This window comes from Poecilia reticulata, linkage group LG23, assembly GCF_000633615.1.
Source record: "Poecilia reticulata strain Guanapo linkage group LG23, Guppy_female_1.0+MT, whole genome shotgun sequence".
NCBI lineage: Eukaryota > Metazoa > Chordata > Actinopteri > Cyprinodontiformes > Poeciliidae > Poecilia > Poecilia reticulata.
In genome coordinates, this window is record NC_024353.1 from 4,885,586 (window position 1) to 4,902,918 (window position 17,333).

Consider the following 17,333-nt stretch of genomic DNA (forward strand, 5'->3'; position numbering starts at 1 on the left):
CAAAACCCAATAAAAATGGCATTGTATATGGTAAGATGTGGTGCATATGTGTACTGCTGCTAGAGAATTTTCAAGAGTGCTACTTGGATGTTGCAACAAGAACCCTATAGTTGCCTCACTTTCTTTTATTGAACAAACAAGCCTCTGTGATTTTGGTAGTTTTAAACTGTTTCCTTACTTAAAGTGATTGTTGATTCTCCTTCAATTTTCACAAATGTGTTGTTTTGTTGTTGTTGTTTTGTTTTATTTCACCAGAAAACAGGAAAATGAAGATACTTGTTAGAGTAAAGTGTATAAAGGTAAACTAAAAGAAAAAGTAAAAGGGACTGAAAGATATTTTTGCAGTTTTGAAACCATCTTTGTAAAACACTGTTACATGTTAATATTTGTAACTGGTTAATCTCTGCATGCAAAGAGGATTGGCTTGCACGGTTTTTTATTATTATTTTTAATTAACCAGGGTGTAGTTGGACAAAGAGGTTGGTTTGGCAATTAAAGGGGGATGTGTTTCTGCTGACAAGGGTTGGACAGGCCACACTTCTGACTGTGAACTCCTACTTTTTTATCAGGCCTGTGAAAACCACCTGCTGGGGACAATGAATATGTATTAACACACTGTCGGCATACATAATGTAGAGTATCTCTAGTCATAATCATTCAAGCCTTCAGCTGCCCATACATGCACTATCAGGATTTTATACAGGTAAAAAAATTCATAAGCCGCAGGCACATGGAAACAGACAAACCAGCCACATGCCATGTGGGTTGTCCATGAGGTCTAGTGTCAGCAACACATCTCGAGGCTGTGTCCTTTCATACCCACGTCTTCCCTCTCACCTTTTTTTTTGCCGTCGGTTGTTTCTCCTCATGCCTTTCTCTCACCAGCACTCATTCTCATTAACTTAGCACCAAGGGACATGTGTTGTCCAAAGGTAATGCGGCTCATAGCACTCCCACGTCATTTTGTCTGTTCTCTACTATCGGACAAAGGTATTTTCTGCCTTCAGTTTAGGATTCTGTCCGACTAGCTCCTCATTTTGCTCCATGTTTTCATCTGACTCCTTTCTGTTTTGAGTAACATTTACCTTTCCATTCCTACTTTAACTGAAGATGAGGTAAAAAATTTTAATAAGTAGATATTTTACATTCTAAATGTAAAATATCTTAGTATTTTTTTAATTTCTGAATTTGTTTTGGCTGTGGACCAAAACTAAACCATCCCAAAAATTTTCAAGAATTTGCTTGTCACTGCTGCTACATTATTAGATTAGATTAGATTTTACTAAGATCAATTTGGTTTTCAGACTTTCTGAAATTATTGTCAACCATTTTCACATTGCTTTGGTGCAAAGAGCTTTAGATCGAACGTATATCTCCTCATTATTTTGTAACACATGAGAGCATTTTTGCAAAGTAGAAATACCCAGGCATATCCCATGTTCCCAGATTGCTTCATTTTCATTAGTGCATACCCTCCCAGTTGCTTGGTAATGAACCTCCAGCTCCCCATCCCTTTTGTATCTCTTCTGTGTTGGATGTGACAGATGACTTAAGACCTCCAGAGGTTCACTCCCCACGGAGGTGGACTAAGGCAACACCCACCACAGAATGATCAATCAATCAGTTTACACCAGAGGCGCCCGATCAGCCAGTTAATCAATCTCTGAGCAAGCAGATGTTGCTGCCGTCCATCCACAGAGGATTGGTAATGTCTCCAACACAAGCTGAGGCTCGAAATGTATCGCAGTGTAAAGAGATTTCTTACATCTGTCAGCATTTTAAGTTTTGTTCATTTTCCTATTATATTTTTTCAAAACTCTTTCATAAATGTTTCATCTATCCAATTACACTAAAACGGTACACTTCGGAAACGGCTTCATACTTTCACTGACAGCAAATGAGATGTAAATGTTTGACTTGATTGCGACGTCTGACTCAGCCTTCTTACAGCCAGCTGAAACAAACAAGACTGTCAGCCGTCCATTGCTAACATCCTACACAATTGACACTTCATCTTAATTTACGATAAATGGTCAGCAGTTATGATAAATGTGTAAAAAATTAAGACGCCCACATTTGCCGCCTACTACCTTATGTCCCGGTCCTAGGCAGGTCTGCCATTTGACCTAGTAGGTCATTGTGCCATTTTTTGTACTTTGCCTAAGGAAAGAGACCAGGCACGAAACCACATCAAAGACTATGACCTCTGCCTATGTGCTCTACCAACCTAGCCACCCATTGCTCCCGAATATTGTTTTATACAATTCTTTTTGTTATGTTGCTTTTGCTGCTGTTAACAAATTTGTTTTAGCCGGACCAAAAGCAAAAATGGCTCTCAGGGTTGTAAAGGTTGCTGATCCCTGCAATAGTCTATTTGCCAGTGAAAATGCTGTGACTGAACAAGGCTGAATAACACTTAAGGTGTGATCTTGTCAGTCCTAGAAATCATTGTGTTCAGTCACAGTTTCCACCAGTTCAGTGAACCAGTACAGAAATGGATGGGAAAAAATGTTGTATGTGTTGTAACTACGTTTAATGAATCTACAGTCTGGCATTGTGTCTTAGTGAATATTTATGACTAAAAAAATGTGAACTTCTGTTTGGCTTGTTTGCAGTTACCATATTGAAAGTATGATGGTAAAATACTATTAAAACGGACTAATTAAGCATCAGTTCCAAAACGACTTGATATCTGATGCTTTGCTTCACCAAAGGGGGCAACATACCTTAAAAATGATCTTGTAGAATTGTGAAACAGCATTTGAACTCTGGGTGGGAGTAAGTGTGCATCCTTTGATGTCATCAGTGTTAAGCTCATTAACTGACCGCACCATAACGGACATGATTTTATTGCCCATACTCCTGAAATCTCCTAATGGCTGGCCATGAACTTGAGTGTGACTGGTGCTCAGTAAATTCCCATGATGCTTATTAAGCAGCAAAAGCGAATTATCTCCAATGGATTTTTATAGCCTCAGCTGTGAACTCCCATGTTTTACTGGTGATGTTAAAGATTAGATTATTATTGGCCGGTAAGGTCAGATAATATTTTATGCTATCACTGAAAATTTATTTGCTGCTCATGCATTTTAAAGATAATGTTACCACCGTTTTTTTTTGTAGCAAAAAGCCAAGGGTTATTACGAAGATATGTCTGAAAAGTTTGATGTATTCTTATACCACTGAAAAGTAAAAAAAAAAAACTGCCTTTCATCAAACCTCCCTTCTGATGTCTTGAAGTGTGAAATGTTCCCCAACAGCTGTCAGAAGAAACCGTCTCTTCTTCCAGCTCTGTTGTCATCTATATTCCACATTCACCCTGAATCCTCTCTCCATCCACCAAACACCGTTTCATCCCGTCTACCCTGTGAACCCTCACTTTTCTCCCTCCATCCATCTCTAACCTTCCGCACGCCACCTACACCTCCGCTGCGCTAATTAACACCAGAGCACGGTCGTATTGTTCTGCCCCCGTGACCTCCCCGCTGCCAGTGGGATCGTGCAGGACTTGCTGCTCACGGCTTCAGTATTAGTTTGTCATGGGCTCCTGTCGCACGTGAACGTGATAGATGGGCCCCGGTGTGCAGCTCTGACCCACCGTGCTGCATTGCGCACTCGGGCAGTGTGAGGGAGCATTGATTATGATGCTACTCGTGACAGGGGTGAATCAAGGCAGGGACGACAGTGGCAGAGAGGGGCATAAAAGAAAACAAGGTTATGGATGATGTGCAGTCTGTTAATGTGATGAGATTTGATTTGTGCTCTATTGATCACGACATCTCTCAAAATTATTTTCACCTATCATGATTTATAAGCATCTAGCAGGCACACGTTGAAACCGAACTCCTCCATTTTATTACGTCGGAGAATTTCTGTCATTGAACTGTGAAATGAAAAATGTAGCATGTGCAATGTTGCTTTTAGCCATTAACTTTCCCAAAGTGAAGTAGAGCAATGTTCCTTTTGTTTGTTGGAAATTAAATTTCTTGTAGATTAAAACAATGCAACTTTAACTTTTTTATTACGTTTTTGACTTTACAACCACAAGCTAGAAAACATTTTTCTGTGATTTTGTAAGATAGATGCAAAGTAACATTTTAAAATGAGTTTGCAAATAAAATGCCGAAAAGTATATTAGCTTTTATCCCATTTTATTTTGACATTCCTAAATAAACTCTCGTGCAACCAATTTCTTTCGGAAGTTGCATATTAAGTAAATACACCACCATAAGCAATTTGAGCTCAGTGTAAACACAGCTGTTTGAAGAAGAGGTTGTGAATAAACTGCATCATGGAGACCAGCAGAAAGGTCAGAGATAAGGGTTTGAAGAAGTTTACACCAGCAGTTCCTGAGCTTTGATAAACTAATGGAGCACTCTATCATCCATCATCTGAAACTAGAGTAAACCACAAACCTACCAAGACATGGTCAGTGACCTAAACTGACGGGGCAGGCGAGGAACAATTTAATCATAGAAGAATCCAGGAGTCCCACGTTAATGCCGAAGCAGCTGCAGAGAGCTGCAGCTCAAGTGAGGGAAATTTTTGACAGGACATTTATTAGATGTGTACTTTGGAGATGTGGCCTTCGTGGAAGAGTGGCAAGAAGAAACCCATTATTGAAAGTCAGCCTTGCAGTTTGCCACTAACTTTCAAGGTGATGGCAAACATGGAAGAAAGTGTTCTGGGAAGAAGGTTTGCTCCGGTCAAATGAAACTATGTACTCTTTCGGCCTACGTGCAAAAGACAAGCAAAACAACATTTCACCAACCATGTCATTGCCACCGACACGGTGGTGACACCATCATACTGCAGCGATTCAGGGATGGGGAAGCTGCATAATTCTTCGGAGTGGGTCAGGGATTCACCTTCTGTCAGGATAATAACATGAACATTCAACACAACCTACAATGCAATGCTCTGTTAAAATGCCTTAGTCAAATCCAATTGACAATCTGCATTGAGCTTTTAAAATTGAAGTTGCTTTGTGTTGGTCTGTCACCTAAAAAAACAAATAAAATGTTCAAGGGTTATGAATGCCTTGTGATACACTGTATATGTCCAAGTTGGTCAAGAAATGTTACCTTTGTATGGTTCTGACACATGTAGTGTTAACTGAAAGTAAGCAAACGTGTTGCAACAGGGGTAATAAAGCCTCTACTTTTAATGTTTGTTTTCCCAAAGACACCCATTCATTGCCATACAAGCTAAACGTATACTGCATATTCAGACTTTGGTACTGCTGACAGGTAAAGATTATTTTTATTTCAGTCCTTCCGCAGACTTGGAAAGGAAAAAAAAAAAGAAAAGCAAATGTCAGAGTACTTGAAACAACAAAGCAGGTGTGAAAGAAAATGGACTATAAGGGAGCAATTCAGTGAGAGAACAGCCGGCGGGTGGGCGGGAGGCAAGGGGAGGTGGGCTGACGCAGCAAAATCCACCTGTTCTCATCGCTCTCCCAAGCCCTCCCCTCTTCAGCTCCTCCCTGCTTCTCCTCCTCCTCCTCGTTCCCAGCCCTGCACCCTGCTCAAACTGCGGCAGTCAGCTAATTAAAAACACAGTTGTCCTTAATTATTCAGCGGCTTGCTAATTGATATTCACAGAGGCGATCACCGAGCCTAAACGATTCGTTTAATCTGACCACCGCGGTCTCACTTTCAGCCGCATGTCACCCTCGGCCATTTGTGCTACCGTACCCTAATCAGAGATGGGATAGGATAAAAATGTTTATTGCTTATTAACAATATTGTTTATTCCTGGGCTATAAAAAGAAATGGAAGTACTCTTGTAAAATTTTATGCATTCAATGGGATATTTTTCCTTTCGGTGTCCAGGGTTGCTGTACTGGAAAATTAGGCAGAGTAAAGCTGAGTGAAGAGTGTTTGCCACAGAGCTCAGGAAACTTCAGGTGTTTTTATTTGTCTTACCTCAAATGCACTTAAAAGGTTACTAAAACTTCAAACGTGAACGTGTAAGAAGGCCAAAAGTAAGAATTTGGCTTACTTTGGAGAATTTTTGCGCAGAGTTCAAGAGCAGCTATTACCATGCAACTAAAAAAATGCCAATTTTTTCTGTTGGATTATTATAAACAAAAACTCAAAACTTTCCGGTAGATATTTCTGACATATAAAAAAAAAATCTGACCAATGTAGATGCCCTTCTTTTCAATAACTGTCATTCATGAAGTATGTCAGTTTCTCGATGTGTTGACAATCAGCATTTTGTACCGCAGGCTAATGACTTTGGCTGAGCTTTAAGCAGACGTCATTGTGGCTGTCAACAAATTATTTTTATGCCCTTTTTTCCTAAATGCAACATTTTTCCAGTGCTTCTCTAACACATTCCCCTACTTGTGCTGTTGATCTCTACACTGCGTTACCTTCTGGATAGTTAGCCTCTTGGATTCTACTTACTTTTCTCTCTTGTCCTGCCAAGCACTTTGAATTGCCTTTTTATTAATTTTTTTAGTTTTGACATATGTTTTCCATTTTCAGATAGGCTGAATAGTTCCGCATATGGTCTACTAAGCTTTGAGTATCATCTTATCAAGCTGCCTCTTTCTTTCCCCCCAACCCTACTAGAGCTCTCCTCCACTAGCGACCATTTTTTATTTTTTATTTTTTTTAGGAGAACAAAAAGTGTATGGTCAGCGCTGAAGTCTGCCCTCATTGTTTGCCCCTTAGTGTGATTAGATTATCTTCTAACCCTGCTGAATAGGATTAATCAGTGAGAAAAAAAAAAATCCCAACACAATGCGTGTGGGTCTGGGCCTGTGCGTCGTCAAAAAGGAGGGTCAGCCAGCCCGCGTGGAAACTGAACACATGCACCGGTCCGTGTACATATAGACACTCCCATAGACTCAGACAAAAGGGAATTCGGAAAAAAGAAATCCCTTGGTACACATTTCTGTCACAACCTCTCCTGTTTTAATGAGCCCTTTAGTCGCCCCTTCAGCACACATTTATCTCTCGGCCTGCTCTCTGTGAGCACAGCTGCTCAGGCTGCTGTGTGTGCACGTGATGATTTGTGTACTGCAGATTAGTGTCTGAGCTTTCTGTTTGCGTCTCAGCATCTGCGTGCATGTTTTCTTTAGTGGTAAAATCAACACCTTTAGTCATCACTTACCACCGTAACGTCAAGCTTGGACACACTCCCGACAATATAGCAACCCTTTGCCAATACTGCCCACTTTCCCCATCGCCCCCCTGCCCCCCCCTCCTCTATCCCTTCAGGCTAAATTGAGCTGTTTGGGGGAGACAGTTTTCTGGCACCTTTGCAGGGTAATCCAGACACTTGAAAACTTTTCCATCGTCTCCCAGAGGCAGTGATTGCAGGCTCCGAATCAATAACAGGTTCTTTCTAGTGCGGTAACTCCATAATTTTTAAGGTATACTTCAGGGCACATTTACCCAACACTATGGTTGTGGTATGACTGTGTCTTGATTTCATTGTGCACAAAATAAACAATAGCACTAGCTGTAAGGGGACACAATAGAGAGAAATGTTTGACCAGAGCAATAAAGCTAGGTTATGTGGGGTCGTTTTGAGGACACTTCGGAGACACCAGCACCCCGGTCCTGGTGTTGTGTGTTTTTTTTTTTTTGTTTGTTTTTTTTGCCGAGTGTTGTCTTGAGTGTGATAAAGTGTTGCCCTGGAGTTAGTTTTATTCACTGTCTGGCACTATAATGAAGGTGTTTGCCTTTGCGACAGTGTTTTCTGTCTCGGTCTTCCTTCCAGAGCGAGCTTGGAGTATCCCCTTGACTTTGAAACTTCCCCCACTCATCTCGTGTGAGGACAGCTCCTCTCTGGGACTCCTCATCACGATGCATGCCGCATACAGTTTTGCCTGCAGTGTGTTGAGTAGCTACACTCAGATGGTTATCAGCGTAGTGAAGATTGGATGGGCTAAGGCATTTTTATATATATTGTATTTTTTTATGCTGCTGTATTCCCAAGCTTCCTTTAGTGTTCAAACTCAGAACTTCAAGGCTACACCTGTGTGACCGCTTTCCTAATGTAAAAGTACTCTTTAGTAATCTTGTGTATAACTGTAAATAGTCATGCACTTGAGGACTAAACGCACATTTTGTGGTTGTAAGCCACACATGCATTAAGAGTGCATGCACAGGTTTGTGTATTTGCCAGCAATAGTGTAAACTTGAAGGATGAAGTATGATTACTGAAGCAGAACAGCGTGGCAGCCAGTCACTCCTGGCATTTGAATACTAAACCTTTTCCAAATGTCACTTTGAGGAAAAGAATAAATCAGTGTCTCCTTACTCTTCTCATCCAATGCTTGCCTTATTCAGGAATTTGAGCAGAAGGTGAGTTTTTTTTTCCTTCTTCTAGATTTCTTTTCAGTTTGTTTGACTTGTTTTGTTTGGGTTTTTTTGTTTTTCGCACAGATTTCATTTTTAGTCTGTTTGCAAATTTGTCCCTACAGCTCGGTTTAGCTAGGCTGGTGAGGTAATGATCTTTTTTTTTTTTTTTTATCTTGTGTGGACTGGTAAATACGTTTTGATTAGTCTTTGGCCCTCGTCACAGGCTGATGTTGTTTATTTTTCCTGCGAGAGGTGATCTATCAGGTCTTATCAGTGCTGTATGTCACAGAGAAAGTCAGTCGTACATTTAGTGAAGGTCACAGTAGAGGGGAGGACAGCAAAGATGGGTAGCCTCGGTAAATGTATATGGCAGAGCACAATACATGGTCGCTACAAAAAGTGATGCTATCTTGTCCTGATATTTTACCTGAAGAGCAAGCACAAGAGCCTGCCAAGGCACAGGCAGGCTCTCGCGCTTTGATGCTTGTGTATGCATTTATGTCTACCTACATGTCCCTAGGTGCAGGTACCGCTACGTCTTAAAACATTTTAATATTATAGAAGAGTTAATTTATTTTAACAATTCATTTCTGAGTTCAATTTGTGCATTTCATCTTTTTTTTAAAAATACATTTCTGGATTAGAAAGTAGATGTTTTTTCTTCTTATCTTAAATGTCATATTTCCATTAACTTTAAATGGAAAATGCTCATATTTAACAGAAATATAACATTAAGAAAATAACTCTGTGTGTAATTTATCTATGCATGTTTCTCTTAGACAACTGAATTCCTGAAATAATGTTCTAATTTACTGAATATGACTGTCCTTTTGCTGCAGTTTTACGCTATGCACATAGGCAAGGCTCTTTTAAGAATCATTTTTTAAATTTCTTGTTAGTAAATCGAAGGGTGAAGTTCAAAGTTCTGCAGGTAGATGACGCCTAGTACATAAAACTTTGAACTCTTCAAACCACAGTGGACCTCCACCAGCATTTCAGATGCCTCCCCAAATCACCACTGATACCGAGAGTCTAAGTTTGACTCTGGACCTTAAGCAGAATGAATGAAGTGCCTCTCCACTCTTCCATCAGACCCTGACATCTTGATTTCCAAATTCAATGCAAAATTCATCAAAAGACTACAAGAATGTGAGAGCTGGAGCCTGCGTCCTGGTTATGCATGCGTTATGTTGGTTATTGAAGTTCTGAACCCATCCAGGGTCCGTGGCTTGTGAATCTTCCCCGAACTCTTGAATAGTCTTTGCTTCACAAACCTCTCAAGACAAAAATTACTCTTGTTGCCTCTGCGCTTTTTTCCCCCCACTCACATTCTCATAAATATGCTTGGATCCTGCATCATCTGAGCTGTCAGCTTGTTTTTTCAAGTGACCTTTTGTGACTGATGGAGATTGTACATGACTGACTAAACTGTAAAGTTGGGTCTTCCCTATGATTGTGTTGTGTGACCATAACACTTTGGGTTTCTTTTTGAATTTATCTATTGCAATATATAAACTTTTTAGTGGTGTTCCAAGTCATTGAGATATTCTTGGACAGTCAAGTATGTTATGATACAAAAGGGTTTGATTTGGGAAGTGTTTTTATTTATATGTACATATATAAAATGTTTCTATTATTCCCATAATTTCCATAGAAAAAATGTTTTCTCCTGTCTGTGTTTTTTAGGCCAAGCAGCTGGAGGCCAAGGAAGCAGATCTGAAGAAGCAGGATGCTTTTTACAGAGAGCAGGTGGCCCGACTAGGAGAAAGGGTAAGGGGGGAAAAAAAACTTCCTTCCTACTGATTAATGTCCTTTAAATAGTTTGTGCAACACTCTATTTAAGTTTGTAAATTAGGTCATCTTTTCAATGGGGTGTTAAAGTTGATTACTAACAACCTTGTGCATTCAATGACAAATTATTTATTCACCTTGATGTCCTCCTGGTTTAATATCATCCTTCCGCTCAGCATCTGCATGTTTTTCCCAGTGTGTTGTGTATTTCTGTTCTTTGCATCAACTTTTTCACTGCTGTTTTTTTTTTTTTTTTGCTTGAAGGACGAGGTTGCGCCTTAATCTCTGTCTGTATCTTCCTGTCTCTGAAATGGATCCTACCCTGAGTTTCTCTGACATACTGGTGTCCCATGGACTAGAACAAGGGTCAGCTGCAATGCTTTCCACACTTCAAATGACAGCACCATACTGGTCCCTGTGAGAGATGCCTGCAAGGCAGGGGACCAGGGTCAAATGCCCTATTGAAGAGTGGTTAGAAAGGATGCCTTCATGCAGCTCTCAAATCACAAGTGTCTAAGTAAGACTATAATGCCCTTGTTAATGTGCTTAAAATTATACACTCCTGCTGGGAACGGGTTTTCTCCCCTTTGGAGGGTGCAAAAAGTCAAACGCTCCCTATAGTGGGAGCCAGATGGAAATTATATGCTGTTGCAAAGTCATTGTGGAGGAGAATCATTCACACTCTATTATAGGAATATATTATGAATTTTAGTGCAGACATGTTAAAGTAAGACTCTAAAGATAATAAGGCTTTTTCCTATGCAATCGAATGCATCAATTAAGCTTAATTTCTTATAGTAGGGATGGGTTGCTTCTCACTACTTGCAGGGTATTCTGCTATCTGTGATCATATAAATTCTCTTTTCATCTCTTTAGATTACGTCAGGTTATCACTCAGTTCAAAAGTCTGACGAAAATTTGATTCAAGCCAGTTTCATTTTGACTTGTCAGTGGTTCATCCATAAATCCTAGCTTGACTCTTTTCCCCAACACTTATTGGGTTATTACATCACTTGGCGTAGTGTTTCGCATACAGGAGCTCATTTGGTGCGGATAGTAAAAGTGATGAGCCCCAACGAGCGTGGACATTATCGACTTTTAAGCGCCGGCCATCCATCAGCCATGTTGGGCTCTGGTCAATATCCCTTAGATCAAAGTGTCAACAAAACACCTTCACACCTCAAAGAGAAACACGAGATTGAAAGAGAGAGAGAGGTGGCGAGAGAGAAGCAGACAGAGAGGAATGGATAGACAAAATGGGCAGGCTTCAAGGAAAACAGAGAAACGGTGGGTTTTAACTCAGGCAATGACGTGACGGAAAAAGTAACTGGAGCCGAAAACATTCTTCCTGAAAACGCACACCTAAACATTATGATAAAGTGGCATTTTGTGAGAAACTATGGGATGAAAAAAAAGACGGAGGAGCTTTGAAAAGATTAAATGTCACAAATAATAGAGAACAAGACAGCTCAGAGAAAAGGTTGAACTGCCTTCTGTTGCTGTGTTGAAAATAAGGTTAGATCTGAAACGAGAAGAGGGAAGCACATAAAGGACCTGCGAGAAATCTCATGTCATTAATTTATTTATGATGGGAAAAAAAGGCATTCATTTATTTCAAAAACCCAAGTTAGCCATACAAACCTGCACTGAAAACAATAAGATATAGTTGTCAGTTCATAAGGTGAACCCTAGTCATCAGGTTAGGATTAGATCATCCCCTGTATAATTCCAGAAATCTGTAATCCCTCTAAGTGATGATATGCATGAACATGTGAGAGAACATCTGTAAAGATGGGCATCAACTCAGAAAAGACACAATCTCGTGCATATTATTTCTGAACCGGCATGCAGGGATTGAAGTAGCTGCAGCGCGAAGCAGAGTGTACGGCGTACTTATCCAGGTCAGACTGTTTGTTTGTAATGTGCACTGATTCATCACAGCAATAAAATCACTGACTCCTTCACAGTTCATATGTAGCATGTAATCGTTTTGCATAAAGCGTAAATGATGGTTAGTTTGCAGAGAGCGCTCTTACAGAGAATGCAAGAGATTTCTAGAAATGTGACATGTGAAGTCTGGATTATGCTGGATATAATTTGTTACGATCTGTGTTTTCTGTATAGTCATCTTGGGATTTTCTGTGTTTAGTCCTGTTTCCCTGAGTCAGTGTTGTCCTGTCAGCCCTTGATTGTTCCCAGGTGTGTCTCGTCCCCTTGACTACCCCCGTGTGTATTTAAGTCCACCTGTTGTCTCTGTCTCTTGTCAGATCCTCGTCACACTTCTATCGTCTAACGTTGAAGCTCTCCAGTTGTACTGTGAAGTCCTGGTTTGCATAGCTCTTGTTTCAGTCTTCAGTTATCAGTTGCTACCGGTATTAGCTGTGTGCTAACTCTCTGCCGTGCTGCCTGTTCTGGACTGTTGAGCTGTCTTCATTAAATTCATCATCATCTTCATCATCAACCTGGGTCTCAGCATTCATTCTCACCACCACCAACCACACCCCATGACAGTTATTACATAATTTATTGTGCTACACAGTGTAGCAACAAGTGCTGTTGTAGTTTATTTTTTTTAACCATCTCAAATGCAACATTTCTGAATCAAACTGGACATGCTATCATGCTTATAGCTAAGATCCTTTGATGCCGATGGCTGATCAATAGTTTTGATGCAGGCTAGTGGAGACAGATTGCCTAACCAGCCCTAACCCAAACATGCGGCCAAACAATGACCGTTTAACCAGACATTACAATCCGTTTAGAGTAATCAGATCAGTAACCTGCTTTACATGCAAAAGTGTAAGAGTGGGCTGTCAGTCAACAATACACCAACAGGTCAGCTGACCTTCCTTTAACATCACAGACACATTCAGCTGATCTAAGTTTGTACTTATCAAGGCGCATCTGAAATTCTTCTGAGTCACGTTTCAATGCAGCTGCGTTAAAACTTGACTAAGCCTAAAATAACTATTTTCGGCTTCTAAATTTGTGCCTCAGCAGAGGCGATTTAAGAGACGAAATGAAAATAAATGATGGTGGGATTTCACAATTTCTCCACATGTTCACACAGAGAGCCATAAAGTAGCGGCACACTGAATCAGCTGACGGCTCACTCGCACACCTTTTAGTTTCTGCTCATAAATGACTGGACATTTAGAGGAATAAAGGGATGTGCTTATTGTGGGAATATCGGCTCCAAATAGATAAATAAATAAACTACTTGCAGAGAGAATCACTTGTATAGCATCTTGATTTGATTAGTAGAATCCTGACGAGAGAGAGAGAGAAGGTGATTGTTTTATTTTGGAGGATTCAAACAATCAAAATGAAAATCCTGATCTTTGGATTATTTCAGGTGGCTAGTTATTTGTTTTTGTTTAGTTTTTTAAATGTGAGTTTCCTGGTAGATTATATGAACGAGGTTTGAGTGTTGATTGATCCCTTAATCAATAAATTGGACACTCCAGACAAGTGAAATAAACTTTAAATATAGTTTAAAAATGTTTTTTTTGTTCCATTTGTACCAAGATAAAATTAAAAAAAAAATTGCCTCAAAATCCATTTCATCTTCTCAGACCCAATGTGTTTGTATTTATGCTCACGAAGACATATGTTTCATTTCAAACGCATCATAAATTGTCACAAAATGTCAAAATTGTTCTTGTTTATATTTTATCATTTTTAGGATAGTAATATAAAATCTAGCATTGCATTGCGTGACATTTACCAAAATATAATTCCAGTAATAGATTGGGATGTTTATTCAAGTCTAATAAGGAAAGATTTATAAAAACAAAAAGGAGAAAAAAAAACTGCCAAGTTGAAGCTGGTGAACTGCAAACACAGCTGTAGTTTTCCTAGCCAATCAACGGCCCTGTAGTTATCAAAACATAATACTTCTCACTTCCAAAGCTGTCCCTTTTCCACTTAGATTGGACAAATTTAATTTTCCTCACAGTGCACTGCTGGCCGAATATCATCTCCCATCACTGTTTGTGCCCTCCGTCTGTTCTCGGCTGCTCCCAAATACCTCAGGATTCCCCCCCCAGCATCGTGCAAAAGAGCCAAAGTGACCAAAAGAGAGCAAGAAGGAGCGAGATAGAATGTAAGTCTGATATATATTACATGTCTCTTCCAATCCAACATGGCCATTCATCAGAGGGGCTTCCAGTGACAGGCCATCACCAGGCTCCCAGACAGCTCAGCCCGCTGCCGCCACCGCGACTGTTCATTGGGGCCACGGCTACCAAATAGCCCCTGAAAACAATATCTATATATTTATTAAATTTTCACTCAATACCTGCCTCGCTGTAAAACAATCTCATATTTAACAATCAACTTGCCAATGTTTTTTTTTTCTTCCCTTTCCCCAACCAGATTGTTTAAAGCCCTCCCTCCATATCCATCTCTCTATCACACCCTTTTCTTTTAGCTTTTTTTCTTTTTGTGCTTTAGTGTTTGGGTTTTTTTTTTCCTCCTGAATGCCTCAATTTTATCTTTTTTCTTTCTTTCAGAAAATAATTTTCTTCTCCTCCTGTCTTTCTTTTTTCCTTGTATATCGATGAAATTGGATTTTTTTTTTTTTGCTCCTGTCCTATGGAGGACAATCACAGCAGCAATTGCCGTCTCATAGCAAAGCTCCACAGCTCTATGAAAGTAAGAAATACTGGAGAGAGTGCATTAAAAAGCAGTGATGGCATCTGTCTCTATCTCTCATGGTATAGCCATCTCTTACTCTGCCTGTCCTCATTCCTTTCCCTTTTTTTCACTTCTCTTTTGCTCTGTTTGTTTTTCCTAAAACATTTACTTAAAATATCTGCTTTTTCTCCAATAGGCATATTTGAGACAGGGATGCTTTGATTTCAAAGCAATTTTTTTCGCTCACTATGAAACTACCCCATGTAAATAATACGCCTCAGCCTCAAAACTAGAGCCAGAGATATTTGAAGTGACTTTTTTTTTTTAATGGTATTCAGTTATTTTTTTCCTGCTGTTTGCTGGTTTAGTTGTATATTGGTATTTACGTGGACTTGACTGCAGAGGCAGTTATCGTCCTTCAACTGCTACAGTCTATGGTTTTCATTCTTAAGAGCTCTGGGACAATCTAACTTGAAGTGACTTTTTGAAAAATCTCGGGAAAACAAATGCAAATGGGTCACTATTCACTATTTGGCTTGTAGGAAATAAATGCTAGGCTTCATAACATCTGCATAGTCAGTGCCAGGGGTCTCAAACATCAGTCTTCGAGACCTTTTTTTCTGATCTTTTCGAGATTTATTTATTTATTGGTAGCTTTCTGTAGAACCCGACTCCAGATGTAGTTCAGACATCTGGAGTCTGAACTCCAGATGTCTGGAGTTCAACGAAAAGAACTGTTTCACTAATTAAACTGATGACACATGGTTGATCTTCAGTTCACGAAGAGCGACTATAAAAACTTAATGTGACTTCAGAGACATTGCTGATCAAATCTTGCCCTAGACTGAATGATGTGAGTTTAATCTGGGGCGTCATTTGAAGTGTTTCGTAAAAGAAAGTGTGCAATGAAAAGGGTTAAAATATGTAGACCAACCTTTTTGTTTTCTATTTAAGCAAGATGCAGTAATTTACACAGCAGAAGCTGCTGCTGTTTTTTTTTTTTTTTTAAACTTAATGTTGATCATTGTGGGGCTTCATCCTATGCAAGGCCGTCCTACTTAGCAGCAGTTAAGAGGGAGAACCAATCAGCTCATGCAATTATGCGCTTTATTCGTTAAAGGTCGGAAATGATTTTCTTTAAACTGAGTCTGTGTTTAAGTGCTGCTTGTATCTTTTCCATATCATTGCAGTGCATTAGCAGTAATGACTTAATGTGTGTTTGACACCTGTCTCACTAGTATTCTGCTTTGCTTTGGAATGAGCTAAAAAAAAAACTTCCAGAAAGCAAACAGAGAAGTGAAAATGGATGGAAACCTTTTACATCATGCAATAAACTCATTCCTATTGCTATTTAAAATTGTTAATCCAATGGCACGGCGTAGCTGGACAGCACCGACCAGAACACGTTTAGTGAGTTTGTGTTAGCAGCTGCGAAAACCCCGATTAAGAAAGGTCTGCACGTTTTTAACCAGACGCTTCAGTGTGTGTCTTGTCTGAACTAATAAAAGGTCAGGGGTTTTTCTTGAAATCAGTTGGGAATAACAGCAGGATGTCACAATTTTAGGCCACTCAGTAATCAGACAAATTATACTCTTCTCTACTGTTGAGTGAGTTACTGTTTATATCTAGCCACCAGGGTGCAGGTACACCTTTTAGTTTGTGTCTACACCTGTTTCTGTTTTGTCTTTATTTTTTTTATTATTTTTATGTTTTGTTCAAGAAAACAAGTGCATGTTTGTGTGTGTGTTTGCAACTGCATAAAAAAAAGCCTTGCAATCACAGTCACACACAACCTTTTGTCCTCTCAGGTGGATTAGTGCGCTGATTAGTGCCAGCTCTGCCATTTAGGCAGGTGTTATTACGTTATACTTGGTATTCCAGACACAGACCCAAACTCAGCTCAGGCTTTCTCTCCTTTTCCTTCCAGTGGTTTAATCTCAGCACACAGGAGAGGACTTATTCTGGCCTCTTTAGCATCCCTAAAAAAAAAAAAAATCCCTGTTTAGTCTCTTCCTTTTTAAGCAATCTTGTTTAAAAAAAATGTTTCTGGAAGTATTGCATAGTTTTTGTGAACAGCATATTTTCTGGCAATTTCCTCAGCAGCACACCATTTAAATATTAGCATGTTTTTTTGTGTGTGCCTCAAAAACACATTGTCATTGTTTTGTAGCATATTTCCTCTGAAATATTCATATTTATGATGATTACACTTTGTATGCATGTTCAAATTTGTTCTATCGTACACTTTAGAGGTCAAAACTGACCTCTAAAGTAGTTTTGAAACTCCGCACGTCATGCCCCGGTAAAGTACATTCAGTAAACTGCGGTTCATTTATAATGGCGTCCATTCAAAAAAAGAGGACTCCAATTGGTATCAGACCTTTTGTCAGTGTCATGTCCCATCCTCTTTTACCTCTACAGCACATGACTATTGATCTTTTCAGCAGTGCACTTCATTCTTATTGATCCTCACTGAACTATGATGAATGTCTCTCCTGCTTGAAGGTGAAGTTAACGCAGATGAAACCAAGAAGCCTGAATGTGAAAATGCGACACATTGCAAGTTTGCAAAGTATGCAGAAG

The 17,333-nt window shown here is 39.6% G+C and overlaps 1 protein-coding gene across 3 annotated transcripts in view; it reads left to right on the forward strand.

Annotated features, from left to right (window-relative positions):
• The window catches only part of chchd3a (coiled-coil-helix-coiled-coil-helix domain containing 3a), a 63,662-nt gene that overhangs the window by 26,890 nt on the left and 19,439 nt on the right, over positions 1-17,333 (forward strand). For all 3 annotated transcript variants that reach the window (XM_008400671.1, XM_008400672.2, XM_008400673.1), the window contains one exon: positions 10,008-10,091. In XM_008400671.1, coding sequence (XP_008398893.1) covers positions 10,008-10,091 — 84 coding nt within the window. The remainder of the gene's footprint in view (positions 1-10,007; positions 10,092-17,333) is intronic.